The 21,271-nt window shown below is 42.0% G+C and overlaps 3 protein-coding genes across 8 annotated transcripts in view; 1 reads left to right on the top strand and 2 right to left on the bottom strand.

Annotated features, from left to right (window-relative positions):
• VTI1A (vesicle transport through interaction with t-SNAREs 1A) overlaps positions 1–895 on the bottom strand; it is a 236,331-nt gene extending 235,436 nt beyond the window's left edge. Inside the window, exon 1 of one of the 4 annotated variants that reach the window (XM_079976037.1) lies at positions 601–895. In XM_079976037.1, the coding sequence (XP_079832163.1) occupies positions 601–694 (94 nt within the window). In that variant the 5' untranslated portion in view covers positions 695–895. The remainder of the gene's footprint in view (positions 1–600) is intronic. The other 3 variants (XM_079976035.1, XM_079976038.1, XM_079976036.1) reach the window with 3 other exon arrangements.
• Positions 896–1,234: 339 nt separating this feature from the next.
• ZDHHC6 (zDHHC palmitoyltransferase 6) lies at positions 1,235–11,454 on the top strand. Its single transcript, XM_079976032.1, has 11 exons — positions 1,235–1,392; positions 3,773–4,251; positions 5,233–5,324; positions 5,504–5,663; positions 6,355–6,516; positions 7,477–7,530; positions 8,606–8,773; positions 9,061–9,102; positions 9,531–9,676; positions 9,766–9,806; positions 10,412–11,454. The coding sequence occupies exons 2-11, from the start codon at positions 3,985–3,987 to the stop codon at positions 10,513–10,515; spliced, it is 1,236 nt and encodes a 411-aa protein (XP_079832158.1). The 5' UTR covers positions 1,235–1,392; positions 3,773–3,984; the 3' UTR covers positions 10,516–11,454.
• A 1,929-nt stretch (positions 11,455–13,383) lies between these two features.
• Positions 13,384–21,271, bottom strand: part of ACSL5 (acyl-CoA synthetase long chain family member 5) — a 31,059-nt gene continuing 23,171 nt past the window's right edge. For all 3 annotated transcript variants that reach the window (XM_079977201.1, XM_079977202.1, XM_079977200.1), the window contains exons 13-21: positions 20,991–21,125; positions 20,802–20,897; positions 19,226–19,298; positions 18,492–18,580; positions 18,288–18,404; positions 16,763–16,906; positions 16,349–16,450; positions 14,942–15,013; positions 13,384–14,178 (exon numbers count right to left, since the gene is read on the bottom strand). In XM_079977201.1, coding sequence (XP_079833327.1) covers positions 14,041–14,178; positions 14,942–15,013; positions 16,349–16,450; positions 16,763–16,906; positions 18,288–18,404; positions 18,492–18,580; positions 19,226–19,298; positions 20,802–20,897; positions 20,991–21,125 — 966 coding nt within the window. In that variant the 3' untranslated portion in view covers positions 13,384–14,040. The remainder of the gene's footprint in view (positions 14,179–14,941; positions 15,014–16,348; positions 16,451–16,762; positions 16,907–18,287; positions 18,405–18,491; positions 18,581–19,225; positions 19,299–20,801; positions 20,898–20,990; positions 21,126–21,271) is intronic.

Genomic DNA, 21,271 nt, shown 5'->3' on the forward strand with positions numbered 1-21,271 from the left:
AGCAAAATGGATCAATAACTAGGACCAGGGCCGGATTTAGGTTTGATGAGGCCCTAGCTACTGAAAGTAATGGGGCCCTTTATATGTCCAGCTGTCCTTGGTCAACAACAAATGGTTGCTGTTTTTTGTGTTGAGTGGTAATTTATGGACCTGATAGATATCTAAAGCCATCTGCACATAACAAAATATGTATTTTATCAAAGTAATTGTTGAACTGAAATACAATTAAGAAGAAGTATATTAATAGTGAATTTTTTTGAGGAGGGCCAAGAGAGTACGGCCCTAAGCTATAGCTTGTTTAGCTTATACAGTATGCAAATCCGGCACTGATAGGACTCAACAGAAAGAGAGTGGGGCAGCTTGTCCGGACTCTGGAGTAGCCCACCCACCCAGCCTCAGAGAGATGGGAGCTATTCTGCTGACGTCCTGCTTGCGGGCTTCTCGTAGACAGACATGGAGGAAACAGGCTGCTGGACTAAAAGGGGCCACCGGCCTGATCCCACGGGACTCTTCTTTTGGCCTCACACCCGAGGCCAGCTGAGGAGAGACCAAGAGGTGCCGCAGCCGGGAAGCAAACCCTCCTCAGCCGCCACCGCTCACCTCCGAGCAACTTGGGCACCTTCCCGATGCGGTTCGTGATCTCCGCGGTGAGAACCGAGAAGTCCTGCTCGTAGCCCTCGAAGTCGGAGGACATCGTGGCAGCGGAGAAGTCTGGGTGGAGGGGGAAAAGCCCAAGCGAAACGGCCCTTTGAGGAACAGAGGCGAGTTGACGGGACCTTCTTCCTCCTCGTCGTCCTCCTTGTTCTCCACCACCGCCGGCAGCCGAGGAAACCAAACTCGCCTCAGCCGCTGCTCCTGTCAGCGCTAGACTTCCGGGTTGCGCTCCATCAACAACATTCCCCCGCGGAGCCGCCGGCCGCGAGGCAAGGTTCCGCTGGACCGCCCGACCGCCTTCGCCCGTTTCCAACCTCTCCTTGGCAAGGCAAGCTGCTCGGCTTCTAAAATCAGACGCCTCTTAAATCAGCCGGCGGGCTGAATCGGACTCGCAAGTTAGTCCGAGCATGGGCAGAGAGCTCAACTTGCTCGCTCCCCGCCACAGAACGGCGGCCCCCTCGGATCCCGTTGATCCCGACGGCGCGGAAAATGTGCGCTTGCTTGTATTTGAGGGACGTATTTCCAAGCGCACCTGCCAGGTTGTTGAGGGCGCGACGGAGAGAGGGCGGAAGCGGAGGGTTATCCGTCCGGGTCCTACCAAGGTGCCCCGGGGAAGTGGCCGCGCGGAGCAAACGAGGGAGCAAGCGAGCGGAGGTGGCGCGCGGGGCATGGCTGGCGGGCGCCGTCTCGGGAGGACGCGGCGGAGCCTCTGGCTGGAGTGACCCTCGCCCTGCGCGGGTAAGGCGCCTTGCTCTGCCCCGGGCGGGAAGGGCGGCCGCGGAGCCACCCGACCCTCCTCGTTCTCTTCTGCCAAGGAATCCCAGAGGAATCCCTTTCAGCCTCTGGGGAGAGCAGGAGGGCGGGACGGAGGAGCGGCTGCGTCGCGACCTGCCTTCGCCCCCCCGCTCTCCTGGCTCCCTTTCGACCACTTCCTCCTCTCCTGCTTTGGCCATGAGGTTTCCGCCTCTTTGTTTCTGGGTCTTCGATTGCTGACAGGCAGGCAGGCAGGCACCCAACAGGTGGCGCTTTTCCTCCGCAAGAGGATGCGATGCCGTTTCACCTGTGGAACTGCTGCCTGTTGCGCAGCCGCTAAGAGACCGAAATGCCTAGAGGCCCTAGTTAGCGGGTGCAAGACCTGCTCCCTCTTTTCTCTGGCCATGTATTTCAGGGATGCATTTAATCATTATCCGGTTATTTGGGTTCTATTAAAGAGTTCTCATGGAGAGAACAACGCCATGGCAACAAGTCCTGAAAAAGAAAAGCCTCTGGCGGCTTAAAGAAACCATCCAGTGGCCTTCTTAAGTAGAATTTCCTTTTTTAATTATTTGCAGAAAGTTTTATGTTTGTGCTCCACCCATCAAATTGTTTGATCTGAAGGCAGCCCTGTTTAGGGAAGTTTTCAATGTATGATGTCTTATTGTGTTTTTAATATTCGGTTGGGAGCCGCCCAGAGTCGCTGGGGAGGCCCTGCCAGATGGGTGAGGTCTAAGTAATAAATTCTCCTTCTCCTTCTCCTCCTTCTCTCCAGCATTTTACAGGCTTCTTTCCTTCGCTGTGCAGTTCAGTGCTAGTAAGCTAGAATAGTAAGCTAGAATTTGTCACATTTCCCTTTATTTTGTGTTCCAGGCCCTTGGCCTGAAACTAAGTACAGTAGCTTCTCCTTTAGTGTTTTCGTACTGCCAAGTGGAACGGTGAAATTGACTCTTGGAAGCCAAAAATTTTGCAGGCTTCTAAGGATGGATTCGATACTTGTACGAAATAACCAAGGCAAAGTAGATAGTCCTGAGGCCAAGTGGAATGTGGGAGCAGACATAGTAGCAGCAAGTTATGGTGACATTTCCCACAACAAGGTCCACAATAAGTATTTCCCAAATTTCTCATAGCTGTTAATATGTTGTTATGGAAAAACTGTAAGAACTACCTGCTCTGGGCAAACCTCACCCTCTCTTGTTCTGGAAGCTCCACCTAAAGTTGAGTAACTCCCTGAAGTAGATTATGTGATTCAGATGTAACTGATGTAGAGTTGTGATAGTTTCTTGGTCTCTTCTGTTAACTGACTGGAAGTCGGCAATATCCTGTAACAAAATACAACAATATATTTGCCAGTAGGCAATTGGGGCTTAAAAGAAGTTTAACTTTCACAATTTGTGTGCAGAGGCCACAAATAAATAAATCACTCTGTTAAGCAGTTTGGTTATTTATTATATAACTTGTGCAAAAGAAATAGTGTGTGTTCCATACATTGATTATATTTAATGACAGGCTGAATGTTGCCTCTGCTGTTTCACTCTCATCTGTTATAATGCAAAATCACTTTAAATGTACAGGTGCCTGATGGACACCTTATTCTTTCATTGTACATTACCAAGAGGGAAACATAACTAGCTGAATGGACTGGAAGCAGTGGCTGAAATCCAAATAGCTGCTTAAGCACCTTCAGGGGGGTGTGTGCTACCAAGTCTCCTTTTCTTTGAAAAGCTCAACTCACGGTCACATCACAAACTACCAGAGTCTCAAAATCTCTTTGAAGAAAGATAGCCCCATCGGACACATGATTCTAGTCTCACGTTTCTTGGAATCCTTGCCAAGAAGAACTGAGGATACAGCAAGATGAGTTCCTTATGCTTTCAAGAACAGGCTGAGATGAGTAACTCAAAAACAGGAAGATTGTTCTGTCTGCTTAGTGAAATAATTGTGCCTCATTTCCTTAAATAAATAGCTGTTTTTGTGTTTACCGGATGGGTCAGAATAGACAGGAGGGCTATTGTCTGGTTTGGTTTGCCCCGCCCTCCCCCCAACCAAAAGAAGTATCATAGTTTGTGACTGTTCTTATTCCATAGATGAATCAGATTTCATGTTAAATGGTGCTTTTTCACAATCTGAGAGCTGGGCAATAAGCAGAAGAGGGAATGAAGGGCACAAGGACGAAGTCTGAAGGACACATGGCTCATTTTCAAGCCAATAAACTGTGGGTTATTGGTCTGACATTGTTATGTCTGAACTGGGCCTGTGTGAGAAGCAGCGCTACATTTGCCAAGCTGTTTTTGTTTCTAATCCAAATAATTTATCTTGGAAAGTATTGTTATTACTATTGTTTACTTTTTCTCCCTCTGTTTAGGTGTGTGGTAGAGGCAGCCTTTCCTTCAGACACTCATGCTGAAGAACTTCTACACCTGATGAGTCAACCAGATACCGCAAATGGCTTAACTCCAGCTACTTTGCACTTGCTATTTGGACATGTAACCATTGCTATAGAGATGAAAACTTATGACAGGTGGAAACATATACCTGAAAGGAACCACCTGAAATAGGAATTCACATTGTTGCAAAATGGGAATGCTTTGTTCAGTTATCAGGTTTGAAAATCTCCATGAACTGAAAAGACTGTGCCACTGGGGCCCCATCATAGCTCTCAGTGTAATAGCAATATGTTCTGCCATGGCTATGATCGATGCTGTTCTGTGGTACTGGCCTTTGGATACAACAGGAGGAAGTATCAATTTCATCATGCTCATCAATTGGACTGTTATGATTCTCTACAATTACTTCAATGCCATGTTTATTGGGCCTGGATACGTTCCCTTTGGATGGAAACCAGTAAGCAAATGAGATATCTTTTTTTTTAACCCATCACTTTTTTCTTTTTCTTTTTTGGTGATCACAGCTTCCTTCCCAAACCTACCAGATCCTAGCCTAGAACAGGATCTCTGGACCTAGTTTTATGATCTGTAGAATCAGGTCAAGATGGGAGCTGAATTTTCGCAGAGCACAATAGGAAATTCACCGATAACTCAGTCACCATCTTGAGCAATGTTTGTTGAGTATCAAATCAGCACCACATATGTGAAGTCAAATTCAGTGATCACCTGGTGGCCTCTGGTGAGTAAAAATTGCCTCCAGGTGACAAGGTGTACTGACTGTGCATTAGCTGCCAGTCAGATTACTTTCTTCTAACGGGAACTTTCAAAATTTTCTTTCCTTGGAACAAGATGGTTTAGAAACACGTTCCGTTTCTGGTGGCTTCCTTGTAAATAAGTCCTGTTGACCAAAGCGGTACATACAGCCTAATTTAATGTGTATTTACTTACTAGGACTGCAAGGGAAGGGAGATGTTGGGAAAAACAACAACAGGACAAATGCCTAGGACAGAGACTGGAACCTTTGGCTCTCCAGATCCTACAGGACTACAGTACCCATCATTCACCCACCATTGGTCATGCTGCCCAGGACTGGTGGGAGATGGAGTCAAGCAACATCTGTAGGGCCACAGGCTTCCCACTGCTCGCCTAGGAATTTCAGTTTTATCTTCTGTAAATTTCTGGCGCCCCATAGCACAAGTGGAAATGTTAATACTTCTGGGGATTGGTGCCTAATTATGCAAATGAATATAATATACTGAATTCTCCTGCAAAGTTGGTAGTGCAGGGGGATTTTATGGTTGAAGGTTGAGATTGCCATCTCATGACTGCTCAACCCAGTTAGAGAGGAAGCTACACCCAGACAGAATAGCAAAAGAAAGTACAGACTGTATGTTAGAGACTTGCTCCTTATTTGCCTTCTTTTTTTTCTGTTTTTGAGGAAAACTCTCAGGACTGCGTGTATCTACAGTACTGTAAAATATGCCAGTCTTACAAGGCTCCCCGCTCTCATCACTGCCGAAAGTGTAACAGGTACAACTGCTTATGTTTGTATATTGTTCAAGTGCTCGGTTAATAATCATATAATACCCAGATCTGCTAAAAATGGGGTTGGAAGTGGCCACTAATTAAGCTTTAGCAATTGGGAGTAGGAAGGACTGGCTGGTGGTGTGTTTGTTGAACAGGACTATTAAACTTGGATTGCTTCTTAGGTGTGTGATGAAGATGGACCATCACTGTCCCTGGATCAATAACTGCTGTGGGTTTCAGAATCATGCCTCCTTCACTCTCTTTCTTCTGCTAGCCCCTCTTGGATGTATCCATGCTGCTTTCATTTTTGTCATGACCATGTACACTCAGCTTTATAACAGGGTAAGAAAAAGCTCTTGACATCTACAGAATTGAGTTAATTAACGTCTGGAAATATAGGTGCTCCATCTCTCTTTAACCCTACCGTGTTTTACATCTGCAGATATAACAGGTGTCATTTGTCGTGTGATCAAATGCATGCCATCCTGGCACCGATACTGCTGCTGTCTCTTCGTAAACATGTGACCTTTGCTTTGTCCCATGTCTAGACTGTGTCCTCTTTATTATTTTTTTCTGACCACAAGTTGGCTTTTCTGCTTATCTGTGAAGAATCTCACAGGCACAGCTTAATACTGAGAATGTTTTAAAGCAACTAAAAAATTAAGCTTGAGTAGAAAAGGAGAGCAAACCAAAGCAATATTAATAAGAGAGAGACTTTGTAATGTAATCAATGCATTCAAAAGTTCTTTCCGAGTTTGGGAGATCAGATTCCCCCAGTGGTACTTAGCACAAAATAGTGTGTATGCCATCTGTGCAAGCTTGGGTTATCTTTTTTAAAATGGGGGCCGCACCAAATATGTTCTTCAGGCAAGACATAATTTCTGAGATGCTCAACTTGCTTAGGCGTGTAGTAAAATTTCTCAATGAGTTTTGAGGCACTGCCAAAATACTGTCATGCAGAGGAAAGATTCCTGCTGTTTGCTTCTTCAGTCAGCAGTTTGCCTGAATTGCTGTTCTTGGTTTCCTTTCATAGGTATCCTTTGGCTGGAGTTCTGTCAAGATTGATATGAGTGCCGCCAGAAGAGACCCCCGCCCAATCATCCCATTTGGGTTGTCGGCATTTGCTGCATCTTTATTTGCTTTGGGGCTGGCATTGGGAACAACCATAGCTGTTGGTATGTTGTTTGTTATCCAGGTGAGTCTGATGGTTTTTCTTACAAAATGGCTAAAATCTCTGAGATTTTGGTAGGACACCAACCCATGATGTGGGGAGGGGGGCGAGACCTGATTCTTTAAGCCTTGTTATATTGCAAATCATTGTGTCTTCTGGGTCATCTTTTGGTGCTGAGATGAGCTCCTTTGAAGGTGCACCATCATTGCCAATCAGCTGATCAAGGCGGACAGCACTCATCAGCTTCATCAGTGCACTTGGGAATTCCGGAGGGGCAGCTAAGTAGTGCAGCCCATCCCAGTCGCATCATTACAATCCCCACAAGTGTTGGGCAGGTCAGAGTGGTTTGGGGAAAACAGTCACATGCCTGATTCAGACCCCTCCTGGGCCTAGTTAGACCCACGTGATAGAGGTTCCCCACCATGGCTATAGAGGTGAACAATTCAGAGAGTAGTCTTAACTGGTTGAGCTTTTAGAAAGTTGCTTTTTATTTATGACTATTCTGATGATGAAACATTTCATCCTTAAGATCAAGCAGGGGTGGAAGACTCAACTTGTGGTTCCACCATGATTTACTTGGTAGGCCCCACATCTGGAATAATCTCACCTGAGTTGTTTGTCTGTCTCCCTTATTGATGGCTTTCAGATGTCACCTGACAATATTTTTATTTGCACAGGTTTTTGTAATCTGATAACAGAATGTTTACTCCTCAGAAGCAATGTAGGTATGGCAAATCTCTCTAGCCCAAATACCTACATATATGGCAATGTTACATTATACATACTGTTATATTCCTTGTGTTATTTTGATGTACATCGCTCTGAGCTTTTTTGAAGAAAGAGCGATCTAGAGATATCCCGCATAAATGAAGGAATATAATTCATAAAAATGTTTCTCTGTAGGGTCCTGAATGCAGACCCTGTTAAGTGATTTTGGTTTGATACACTTCTGCGGATAAATCTCTCTCTCCTTTTCTTTTTCAGTTGAAAGTCATTTTAAGAAACAAAACTTCAATAGAATCATGGATTGAAGAAAAGGTAGGATTTCGTTCTGATGCATTTTAAAAATATATTTTGCATTAGAGCTGCTCAGTCAGCTGAGAAACACCCCCCCCCCTTTTACACTGAATGGAGGGAAGGCTTTGCAGATGCTTCCCTCCATAAAGATCCATAAAGACAAGGCTACTTCTTCCATTGAATTGATGAGTGTTTCCCACACTTAAGCAATACTGTATATGTGTTGTGTATCCAGACAATAAAGTGAGCAGCAGCTCCAGAAACTGGAAATAGTCTTTTAATACTCACTGTGACTGTATCACTAGAGGTCAGTATAATATAAAGAATTTACTGCTTAGTTGTATTAGATAATATTTGTTCAAGATGTACAAATGTGAAACATTTGTAGTTTACAAAAGCAACTCAAGTTAGTAAAACCAAAGTTAGTGTGATACTGACAGTTTTGAAATGGAAATTTTCTTATTATTACATCTTTTAAAAATGCACATTTTTGATACTTCACATAAAATTCCACAGCCATCTCTCTGGACGAAAGTTGATTCATTTAATCTCTACATCATTATATAAAGAACCTCAACCTATAATAATAATCTATTTTTGGTCTTAAAAAGCTTATTTGCCTAGATACTTATATATCATAGCTCCTTACCTCTGGTTCTTAAATCCGCCAGACTCTTACCTTAGGACCCTGCAAATTGTAGCGATGCTTCTGACTCCTCATAGGTTCATTTTGCCCGAGTACAGGAGTATCAAACCACATGTTACTGGTCTATAATTTACATCGTCCCAGACTACTGGCATGATATTTGAGGCTGTAAGAGTTCACAATATGTGGAAGGCTATCCATGTCCTGGGATGTAATTTTGAGTACTGGGTTTCTCTTTTTTTTCCTCCACCTGACAAGTACACTGGGTGCTAGCTCCTTTTAATTCTATTTCTGGTCACTGTCCATTTCATTTGGAGTTGCGCATGATTTCTTCTGAGGCAAAAGAGCCACTGTTCACTCTCCCCTGCTTCTTATGTATTAAAGTACATACAATCCCTAGACTGTGCCTACAACTAGCTTTAGGATTTTATTGTCGCATTGTACTTGCAGGCCAAAGACCGCATCCAATATTACCAAACAAGAGAGACCTTTATTTTTCCGTATGACCTGGGAAGCAAGTGGAACAATTTCAAACAAGTGTTCACATGGTCTGGAAACCCAGAGGGCGATGGCTTGGAGTGGCTCACAAAGGAAGGCTGCCATCAGTACAGTTTGACTGTAAGCTACTATTCTTCACCTCCTCCCCTCACTATGAGATTAACTTAATTATAGTGAAAGCTGAGAAACTGTACTCCTGTCTATCTGTCTATTTCCCCAAAGACACTCAAAGCAGAGAACAGTAATAACAACAGAAAAATAGAAAATGTAATCCCTAAAGAAAACCCCACATGCCTCAGTATACATTCAGAGCAGGAAGTTAACAATATCCAACCCATTTAATGATTCCAGCAAAAATACCACGGAACTGGGCCAGTCTTAATTCTCCTATACGTTTTCTTTTGCAGATAGAGCAACTGAAACAAAAAGCAGACAAGCGAGTGAGAAGTGTAAGTACGTCTGCACTGCTGGTGTTTTAGCATATTGCACTGAAATCTGCCTGGGCTGAATTAATTTATTAATATAATTTATTTTTAAAAATGTAAGATAATAGGATTTTGAAGTTAATTTTGGGGGGAAGCATTTCTGCTGGGCATGTGATAGTCTCATTAAAGAATAAAGCATAAGTGTATAGTGTATAGCAGGGGTAACTAACTCATAGACGTACCAGACCCCCAAAAGTTTTTTGTGGCCCCCAAGTCTCCCACAATTAATCTTCTTTTTTAGTTGACTACTCCTGTGGGCCCCTGGTAGGAACACCACCAGTTGAAAACAGAAGTCTGAGCTCATGTCTCATTTTCAGCATGGATAAGGCACTTTGTAGTCAGCAAGTAGCATCAAGAAATGCATTTTTAACAGAATCTGACAAAACCTTCAGGTGCGGTACCAAGCAATAGAAGACTACAGTGGTGCCTGTTGCCCTCTTACAAAAGGCTTGAGGACGTTCATCACGACTCCATGCACTGAAGAACCAAGAATTTCGCTTCGCAAAGGGGATCAGATTTTAGCCACTAGAGGCTTGAAGTTAGTACTTATTTTGTTATTCAAAGTTCCATTGAAAGATAATCCTGGGGTGAACAGTTTTACCAATTAATTTATTTATTATCTTTCAGACACTGGATGTATGGAGACAAAATTGACTCGGCAACTGATGGTAATTTTGCATTTGTGTGCATTACACTTTTTAAACTACAGTGTTTCATTTCAATCTTACAATTGAATCCAAAACTGATTTCCCAAATTCATTACTTTTCAATGCTTCCAAACACAAAAAGTGTGAAACAGAACCAGGCCCTGGTCGGAGAAATAGGTGTGGGGGGTCTGATACAATTAAAAATTAAACATTTATCTAAACATGAGGCTTTCATGTTCTCGAGTTCTAAGGGCAAGGCCTTCCGAAGATAACCTAAGAGTAGCTTGCAAACAGCATGCAAAACCTGCAGAAAAGGAGAATCAGATTGACACAGCATCTACTAGTGACCCAAACAAGAGCAATGTACTCACCATCCATCTGCTGACACTTACCATATCTAGGCTAGATTTCAGCAGAATATTAACTGCTTGTCCATAAACTGACAAGTGTGTTATTTTGGTTAGAGATTGCTGGACCTCTGTGATTTAGAGAACAGCCAACATCACCTGGAGAGTACCCCATTTGGCTCCCCCTGTTCTGCAATGATTTGGGGAGGTAGGGAAGTAAAGATGTCTGGGAAATGCTATGTTTTATGGCTAATTTCTGCTGTTTTCTCTCACTGCTAGATGGCAACAGAATCAGAGGCTGGTTTCCAAGGAGGTGCGTAGAGAAATGCCTGTATGATTCTGAAACAGATCAGCCATTGGACAAGGAGAAGAAAACAAGATAACCCTTTCCCTGCCATGCTTTTGGAAACGGAAAGGTTCCTTTTGGACCACTGTCCTTTTACTTGAAATGTTCAGTACATTGTTCAGTTCATAAATCTATAGCAAAGTGTTTTCGTATGTGTGAGTGCTCACAAGGATGGCTCCCCTAGTGCCATAATCTTAAGTACTTTTTGCCATTTATAAAATGGAGAAAGCCATTCCATTAATGCCTTTTGATATTAAAACTTTGCAGGACAGAACATTTGACCTGTTTTCCTTTGTATTTAATTTTAGTACTGCTCACTTAAAAGTATCTTGTTTTATATTACATTCCATTGGCCTTTCACCCCCACCTTAGAAGCTGGGGAAAATATTTGGTTTAGTGAACGTCAATGCTGGTAAAAGATTTGATACCTAGGATTGTTTTAAATTTTGAAATCATGTGCATTTTCCCCCCAGAATCACACACACATGTATTATGTATGTATTATTATTCTATGGTGCATAGTGGCAGGTGAGCTTACTGCTAAATTGCTGGAGAATTTTTGCAGTAAATTTTTGTAGTAAAGAGAAAGTTGTATATTTGTCGTGAGCCTAAAGACACAATACCACATAGCATGTGTAGTACCTTCATTAAGTTATTCCTGTTTGCACTGATGGCTGAATGACGTGAAAATTGACTTTAATAGGTTGTGTGTTGATGAGAATGAACTAACAATGGGTCATTTGTTCATCTATGTTAAAGCAGGTAGTCTTAACTCAGGACCTCCTTTTCTTCTCTTTCCTATGCCAAATCCTCTGGTTGTCTGAACTTCTTTCTCATAGGCCACGGGTGTTAATTTTTTTCATGAAATTTGTTAGCTGCCCCTTAGCATAGGACAGGTTACAGTTAAAATACAGTAATCAAAGCAATAAAATGCATGGAGAAACAGCAACGCCAATAAAAGCCAACTGAACAACAATGACAGCCATTTTTATAAGATGTTGTAATGTTTGGACAACTAAACTATTCTCTAGTGTTGAAAAGACAAAGTTTATACTAGTGGCGCTTCTCTTGGGGGGGGGGCATTCTAAGCACAGGGTGCAACAACTGAAAAGGCTCTCAGTGCCCCTTCTAACATCAGATAGTGGGAGAAACAGAAGGACCTCCAGTGAAGATTGTAAAGTCGCATCAGATTCACACGGGTGTATCTACACACATATCAAAAACATTCTGAAAAACCTTTAAAAAAAAGTTTTTAAAAATACATTGCATTTTCCATAAGGCTCACCATCTCCATCTAGTGTCACATTGTGTATTGCACTTAAAACACACTTAAAACTTTTTCTTTGCAGCCATGGTAGAAGGTGGTCCTGCAAGCAGCCAAATTCTGAGAGCCAAAGACAACGCCCAGCACTTTTCTGTAATATTCACATTAGCCTTGTTTCGCCATCCTAGGCTTCATCAGTAGAACAGGTTCATATGTAATATATTACAGGATAGTGGATCTTACGGCATAGTAGTGGTTGCAGTCATGCTATAAGATCCACTACTGATGAAGCCTAGGTTGGCGAAACAAGGCTAATATTCCGGAAAGCCTTGTCTTAGACTCTGTGAAAGGATTCTGTGGAACTGTAACAACCCTTCATGTGGATTATTGGACTCTTTGAACAGACAGGTGGAATAGATACTTTTACATGTATGGACCTTATGCATGAACTGACTAGAGAATGAACTGATCCACTGGATCTTCTGATTTTTCGTTGAACTTTATGAGATTTCTGTTGAAATCTACAATTCGATACAATGAATAGTATACCTTATTTATTCAAAAGGTTGCATTTTATGGCAACCCCCCCTGCAAATTAAATATCCTACCCAGATCACCCACTAACTAATATTACCCAACCAAAAATTGAGACACCTGAACAGCAGATTTCTCATTGCCCATTTCTCATTTCATACTTGTAGAATTTCTAGATGCTGCTGGACTAAATTTGGTGGACATCAGTTCAGGTTCTGAAAGCCCTGCTTAGTCATGTAGTCTAAGCATGTAGAATCATGATAGCTGCTAGTTGTACAGGTGTAGACACTAGTTTTCTCAGTTTTGTTTTGGTCTTCAGGTTAAATGAGCGATTTAATGCAACGACCACCTATCACATATTTAGAAACCAGGATTTCTATGAAGTCTGAAAACTAGAACCAAACTCTCGATACAAGAGAAGTCAGATAGTTGTGGGTTTTTATAAAGACTGGATTACGACTGTAGCAAATCCTTTGTGCTCAACGCTAGGCAAAAGCAAATGCAGCATCTACTGTACCAAGAAGAAAACCAACTAAGAGATAATGAAGCAGCCCTACTGATGGTGAAGAGGATCAATGATACTTCAAAGAATATAGACAAATAGCTCTGATTTGGTGGGGAAGAGGTGCTTTGATAGGAAAAGTTGCAAAGCATCCCTGACAGATCTCGCCTCTGTATCCTCCGGCCCCCATTTGTATGCTGTGTTTAATGCCTGTATTTCTCCTCACCCCAGGCTACTGTTACTAGTTTATGCTGCAACAGATCAAAGGTGCTCTAGTTACTCATCTACAGTCCTGTCCCTGAAACCATCTTTAAGCACTTTGCTTTTGGAGTTGCAGAGAGAGCTGGAGCGCTTGTAACCAGTAAGAGCCAAGGTCAGATTAATAAGCATGCGCCTTGACATTAAGGGCAACTTAAATCTGTACAGGAAATGAGACACTAGTCTTGGTAATCCAAGATGGCCCCCTCCCTAAAAAAACCCAAAACCCTTAAATTTTGAATATATTTTATAAATGCTTAAGGGAAGTATCCTTCCACGTATTGAGAAATGGATATTTACCTTCATGGAATTCAGAGTACAAGATGTACTAAGTCAAAAGACACAAATTTCAGAAAGTGCTATCAGTTTATTTTTCACATACATTTTCAGCCAGCAGGAATAGTTTGCGCCTTAGCGGAATTTGGATACCCAGACTTTAAAAAATAGGCATTAAGTACATTTATTGCCAATGAGGCATTTGAGCACCCACCACAGAAGGATGGCATTCATGGCTTTTTCTCCAAAAGCATATACAAAGCTAGAGTAAATGACTGTACAAATCAAGACTATATTACATGGGGCAGAGCCTTTCAGTACGATTAAGTTAGTGTTTAAGCATACTGGTCCTATACAATCTCATTATGGCCGTTAGAATCATCAATAGTTTTAAGAGACGTCTTAAATACTTTCCCATACTATCTTCCACATACGGCAACTATCATCAAGTTCTTCCCATTTCATTTAGATTTATACAAATCACAAGGGACAACAGTAGTCACTGAGGCAGAAAGGCAGCTTTGCTCTGAATATACAAGTCTGGCATGTTCCATTTGAACAACGTAGTATATTACACAAGATTCACCACCTTAGCCAAACATGTTTTTCTTTGAAGAGGAAAGGACACTTAGTTGATTCAGGTCCTTCATTTTTCAGCTGTTTAGGGCCTACCAAGTGCTTTCACAGTTCACTGTAAATACAATTAGCTGACGCTCCCCGCCCCTTAACTACATATTAGCAGCATAGATAGCATCAATTTGACTTCTGAAGAATTTGGATACTTCTGCTCTCTTTGCCTTCAGTGTTGGGGTCAACAGTCCATTTTCAACTGTGAGCATCTCGGGATGGAGGTAGAGATCTTTCACCTGGTTGTGGAGACAATATTTTTGTCATAATAGTGCCTTATGCATTTGTCTGAGGTGGACAGTTTGCCTTATACTAAGGTTCCCTCTTTACCTTTGAGAAGCTATACTCTCAAGCCCTTGGGATCGAGGAAGTCTATAGTATTTCCTCAAACAGGCCCCCACCCCTATTTTCTTTTTGTATCAAAAGAGCTAGTTGTCGACAGCCACCATTTCACAACACACCAAGTGCCCCTTTGCTTAGGAGCAAAGTGCTATAGCCGTTTGTTACAGTATGGAGCGTATCATGCAGATTTCTGGTGTGATAATTCTTGGTTGTTGGATGCCTGCCCCACATCAATAGAGGCATTGCAGCAGATCTCTGGACTTGTCAGAGATCAAAGTTTGAGATAGAAATCTGAACTACATGTCCTAGGATGACAAGATACCTTTGAAACCTCTTGGAAGTCCAGAGGTTTATTTATTTATAATTTTCACTTTTACAAATTTCCACATTTACAGAAGTCCGGAGATTTAAGACCAACTTATTCCTCCAGTATCTCTGACACACTCAATTCCTTTTGTAAAGGGATAAGGGCAGAGCACTATGGAAACATTATGGTGCTGATTTAAATCTTTTTATAAGCCGTTTTATGCATTCAAGCTTCTTTCCAACACAAACGGAGTATGCAGAAACCCGTCTCTCTACTTCTGGAGATCTGCGTTAAGAGTTCATTCTCTCTGAAGCCACTTAACAGCAATAGCCTTGAACAAACTGCATACTCACTTGTTCAAATGACTTGAGGCCAGCTTCTTTCCCCAACCTGATTATGTCTGACAGGATAGCTTTTTTCACCACCTAGAAGCAGAAAATATATTGGTAGGATTTAAACCAGCAGGTTTGAAAAACTTATAAGTTTATCTTAATGCCTTTAGAGACCAAGACTACATAAATGAAAACCCGTTTCAGACCTGGAAATGATGCAAGTAGTCCCATAATATCTTAACAGATTTATGTTTACCAGTAACTAACCTATATATGGTAGCAACAAGGTGAAGAACAGAGACTTCCAGAAGCAGGTTACTGATGTAAGTCACCCCTCTATCCCAGTCAGCATGATTGTGGAATATTTTTAGCCAATGGTTTTCCCTTTCTACGAATCTTAACTTTATGGAATGAATTCACATTTGTTCTGCAGGAATACTTTTCAGGAGTCAAATCTCACATTGTGCTAGAAAGTGTTTCTTGGAATTTTAATGAGTTCAGTTCTGTGCATTCAGGCTAAGGAAGGCTCTAGATTTTAGAAATCTGAGAGAAATATATAGACCTCAAACACACATTCTTTCCCACCCACAGCTGCCCAATCCGCTGATTGTTAAAGCCTGACACCATAAAGCAGTTTAATTCTTAAGGAATTTGTGTGGCTTGGTGGTGGAGTGGGAAGAGACCCTCACAGAGCCATGCACTTAACAAGTATTGTGAGCAAAAAATAGAAACAAGGACTATTTCCTCAAAAGCCTTTTAAAAAACCTCAAAGGGAGAGGTTATATGCAAATTAAATACTGCACTCACACAAAATTCACTTCCAGGATTGCTGTCTATTTCTTAACACGCAGTTGTTCACACCTCAACAAATGTGTGCGTTAAGCTTGAACATGGGGAGCTATACTAGCACAACTTTCTAATCAAACAGCACACTCAAGATACATACGAAGTTAACATGCAAGTTCAGACATGAAAATGCTGCTAAAGTAAAAACTTTCACTGCAGTGACAAGTAATTATAATAATTGCCTGCTCCTCTCGCTTAACCCACTATACCAGCCTTGGTTGCCAACACACAATTTAGAATAACTGTTCTAATCGCATATCCAATTTCCTCCCATCTTGATTTAAAAGCTACCTTGCTTAAATCTAGTTTAGTAGGCTGTATTGTAGGATTGGGTATACATTAATAATTTTAGCAGGAAGCAGCTATTTACAAGTTTATGTGCTATGGCACAAAAGACTCATATATCACCTCATGCAAAACTGCATATCCAAACACCAAGTGAGAGTCAAGAGGCAAACTGGCTTTTTTATTATCGAACTCTGAAATCCAGTTTACAATCAGACAATTTCCCCTTCAAGTTCACCCAATGAACTCTTATCTTCAGTAACTTGGATCTTCACAAAGTGAGAGAAAGGCACTTACTGTATTTTTGCAGAGTTCCTCAAATGAACCTTTAACTCCCAACTTTGCTGCAAACTCTGGAAGGGTCTCTGGATCAGGAACCACCACACTCACCAAGAATGACTGTAGGAAGAATGAACATTCAAACTCCAGGAAAAAATGGGTGTGGGTGTGTTGTATGTACTCGTTCCCAAAGATTTCCACTTGGGCATATTGAGTTCCCTTGGATCTTTGGGCCAAAGGGCCAACATGTCATGTCATACTATAAAGAAGTCAGCTTTTATGATCATGCAATCCATTAGGTCTTCATTGTGTCCCCGCAAGTCACCCATCTCAGCAGCAGTGTGTGTCTTGACCATTCTGACTGAACTGTCTGGCCCTAGAAACCAGTTAGCACAGTGGTTGAAGATACAGCTCTGAACAGGGCACACTTACCTGTAGGCTATCTCCATGCACAAAGACCTGTGCTACAGGAGCACTTCTGAGGTAGATGTTTTCAATCTTTTCAGGTGCAATATATTCTCCCTGAGCTAGCTTGAAGATGTTCTTTTTTCTGTCAATTATCTTCAATGCACCACTCTGCAAAAAGTACAAAAACAAGTTTGGAGACAGGAATAGAAATCTATATCCCACATTTTTCTTCAAAGAGCTCAAAGTTGTGTACATGGTTCTCCCACTCTTTATTTAATCTCCACAACAACCCTGTGAGGTAGGTTAGGCTGAGAGGCAGCGATTCGCCCAGCAAGCTTCATGGCAGAGTGGCGATTTGGACTCTGGTCTCCCAGCTCCTAGTCCCACACTCTAACCACTACACCACACTGGCCTAAAATTCCCAGAGTGGTTTAATGATCGTTCCTTCTTCACAGGGAACTCTGGGAATTGCAGCTATGTGAGGAGAATTGGGATCGCCTAACAACTTTTGGCCCCCTTAACAAACCACTCCTCCCAGAATTCTTTGTGGAAAGCCATGACTGCTTAAAGTGATATCATAGGGTTTAAAATGCATTATGTAAATGTAGGCCAAGTAGAATGCTTTAAGAATAATGCGTTGGTGCCATATTCAGTAATTCAATCTTTGAATGGTGCATTCATAACAAACCCAATCAGTAGCTTTTGGGAGAGTCCTTAGTGCCTCATCTCTCCTAATCCACAGTGCACTATATGCAAGAAAGCATGCCCTCTGGCTGTATTATCCACCACCAATTTCACAACTTGTAGTAGAATGCACACTTTGGGGTACATTAATTTATCTTGCTATTTGAAGGATACATGGGGAATGCTTACTGCTGCAACATACCGAGAGTCACTGTGAAGTTTATTTTATATTATACTTCCGATTTGTGTTTGGGTGCCAAGCTTTGCAGGAATAGCTTCCTTATCTTTGCAGGGGAATAATTACTGCAAATCTCATTTTAAACACTTTCAAGTATCCTTTCTAGGAGTCATTTTCTACAGCCAGATGCAGAAAAGCTTGGAGACCAAAATGGAGGCCACTTCTAGATAATCTGTTTTATTGAGAATTCATCCATGTACAGTGGTACCTCGGGTTAATAACTTAATTCATTCTGGAGGTCCGTTCATAACCTGAAACTGTTCTTAACCTGAGGTACCACTTTAGCTAGTGGGGCCTGCTGCGCCACCGCCACACAATTTCTGTTCTCATCCTGAAGCAAAGTTCTTAACCCGCGGTACTATTTCTGGGTTAGCGGAGTCTGTAACCTGAAGCGTCTGTAACCTGAAGCATCTGTAACCCAAGGTACCACTGTATGTTTGTGGGGAGGTTATAGGATGTCATGTCAAGCAATTGTTATCTCACATTCAAGCATATTTTAGTCCACAATTTCATTTTGTTGGAAGTGGGTTAGTTGCATCAGAATTCCAAATGGTGCAATCTGGAATTAGCCAGCATACTGTTCTGTGCAAAGTAGTCAGCAAGCTGCCTCAGTGACCACCAACTTACCGGCATCCATTTCCCAATGTCCCCAGTATGAAGCCACCCATCTCGGTCAATAGCTTCATCAGTTTTCTCAGGATCCTTCAAGTAACCCTTGAATACATTTGGCCCCTTAATGCAAATCTATAGAAGGCACACAAAAATAGGTGTTAGACCCCATCTATTTTAAACTTCAGCTCACAGAATGCTACATCACAAAAAGGAGCTTACCTCCCCTTCACCGTTAGCTGCAAGGTAGTTCATTTCAGCAACATCGTCAAGTTTTACAATGTTGCAAGCTAGGGGGGGTCCAACGTGACCTAAAGAAGAACACCCAGGCAGAAAATTTAGGTTTTTTTCTCGGTACAATCCTCCCTTCTTTACCTGTCTTGGCAGCTGTTTAAAATCGCCAAAATTCCACGGAGGTGCATACGAAGAAGGGCAAAAAGTGGCTGTTGTTGTATCAACCCATTCCTCATTGCTACCACTTACATATTGAAGTAACTGTTAACTTCCATAATCACCTTTTATAGCGTAAACGGTTATAAAAGTCCCTCCCACCTCCACAGCAGAAAAGCAAGCTCTGAATAATCAGATTAGAAGTTGTCTTAAGTCTAATTCATCTTGCCGGTATAGCCCATTCTGCTAGTAAACGGAAGGATAAGTTATATTTAAATGCAGGAGATGCAAAAACCTGTTGCCCCCCCCCCCCCATATTTATGTGATTAGTTACATAGAAAGAAGAAAGCAGCCGGATGAACTGCAAAGTAGCCAGAGAAGCCAAAGGAAAGCTCCCATCTCCCCCTGACCCACACAAACACAGCAGATACAACTCATCCAATACTACCTTGCCCATCATAAGATGTTTTTTTAACTCATGCTGGCCATCTATTATACGCAACTATAAGCCAACTGAAGCCCAAGTCATAGTCTTCAGCCACACTCAGAATTTTAAGAAAGCATACCAGTCGTCCAGTCTCCCGGCAATGAAAATGTGCAGCCACCTGTGCACTCTGTTTGGCCATATGCTTCAAAGATCTGTTTTGGAAGACAAATATTTAATTAGATGGCACCCTTTAGTTCCAGTTGCAGTTTTGATGGGTTTGTTTTATGACAACGTGGAGTCTACATGAACAATTCAATGAACAAGGCAAGTTCTGTCATGACAGAGATCCACTGAGGTCGGTGGTACTTAGGGGTGTTGTTCAGAAGTGGAGCCTATAGGACTGGATTATTTGTGAAGTTTTTCCATAATCCTCTCCCCCCCCCCCAGTTTAAATACTTTAGTGAAATTCATAGATAACATACACAATATACAAAGATGAAAACTATCATGTACTAATAATCTTATATATGTTTACAAAAATTAAATTTAAATTAAATTTATGCAATCTCTTTTTTCCTATCTTTTTGCTGACGTAGACTAGACTTCCTATCATTTCCCGATGCATATAACCTTTCTGGTGATGAAGGTAAAGGTAAAGGGACCCCTGACAGTTAAGTCCAGTCGTGAACAACTCTGGGGTTGCCATCTCGCTTTACAGGCCGAGGGAGCTGGCGTTTGTGCACAGACAGTTTTTCCGGGTCATGTGGCCAGCATAACTAAGCCGCTTCTGGTGCAACGGAACACCGAAACCAGAGCAGAGCACGGAAATGTGGTTTACCTTCCCGCCAGAGAGAAACCTATTTATCTACTTGCACTGCGTGCTTTGAAACTGCTATGTTGGCAGGAGCTGGGACCAAACAGTGGGAGCTCACCTTGTTGTGAGGCCTCGAACTGCCAACCTTCCGATCAGCAAGTCCAGGCAAGTGGCACAGTGGTTTTAACCACAGCGCCACCAGCAACTTCCTATCATTTCCCGATGCATATAACTTTTCTGGTGATGAATGTACTTATTACCTTACCCTTTCTGTACTTTAATACTTTCTTACAGCAATTAGTACCCTTTTGTTTGTTTCTTATTCTATAGATCTCTTATATATCCCATTTTTGAATCAATGATTGTCTTGTATTACCTCTTAGTCTGTTAGTCAATTGCACTATTTCCACATATTCCAGTCATTTGCACTGCCAATCTGATAAAGTTGGAACTTTTTCCAAAGTGTTTCCATAATTTTGCCTACAAAATATACACTCACTATAAAAATTATGGAAACTATGGAAGTGTTTCCATAATTTTGATTTTAATAGTGAGTGTATATTTTGTAGGCAAACGAATTGTTCCATTTTGAAGTGTTAATGTGCTTGTTATTGTTGGACTTGTTTTCATGTATTCTCTCATTTTCTGTATATTGCCTTTGTTATTTTTATTCCATGGTTGCCCTTCTGTGGCACTGAAATATTTGATAAAGAGCAGGTTACAACAACATTTGCACAGTCCACAACTACATTCATGGCTGAGCTTCCAATATCGGTTCATCGCCCAACCAATGGCAGCACCTTTCATTTCTCAGGTGCCACAGCAATGCCACTAACAGAACCTTCAAGCTAACCAATTCGCTTCCTTGGGGTGGAGAAAGCCTTGGGGGCTTTGCCCTCACCTGACACCCAAAGGCTGCTCTGAGGAACGTTAGGACAGGTGAAGATATGGGGGCAGCTCCAGTGACTACGATTCGCACCTTCCCACCCAAGATTTCCTGTGGAGAAGGGAAGAGAAGAATGTAAGCACAGGCATCCCGGCGAAAGGTATTGTGGCATTGGTTCTGAAGCCTAAAAAGGGGAGCACGTACCTGAACTTTATTGAAGACTAGCTTGTCCCAGATGCTGGTGTTTCGGATAATGCCTTGCTTCACTTCAGCATGCTTCCTGGCTACAGCAACTTTGAGCAATAACTGCTTGAAGTTTGTTTGGGCACCACTTTGAATCTGCAAGAAATCAGGGCACTGTACTACTAAAGGGGATGTGGGCATCCAGTGACTCTAGAGCTAACCTCTTCATTTCTGGTGACCCCATTTCTTTGCCCTTCCCAAACATCCAGTCATTATGCCCTCTAACATTAAGATGGATTTTA

Source organism: Podarcis cretensis (assembly GCF_951804945.1).
Source record: "Podarcis cretensis genome assembly, chromosome: 5".
NCBI lineage: Eukaryota > Metazoa > Chordata > Lepidosauria > Squamata > Lacertidae > Podarcis > Podarcis cretensis.

Excerpts from the sequence above, each read along its gene's own strand:
- ZDHHC6 (XM_079976032.1), top strand. The coding sequence starts at position 3,985 with ATGGGAATGCTTTGTTCAGTTATCAGGTTTGAAAATCTCCATGAACTG. Across the intron at positions 7,531-8,605 it reads AATCATGGATTGAAGAAAAG|GCCAAAGACCGCATCCAATA; the intron begins GTAGGATTTCGT and ends TTGTACTTGCAG. Across the intron at positions 9,677-9,765 it reads TTAGCCACTAGAGGCTTGAA|ACACTGGATGTATGGAGACA; the intron begins GTTAGTACTTAT and ends ATTATCTTTCAG.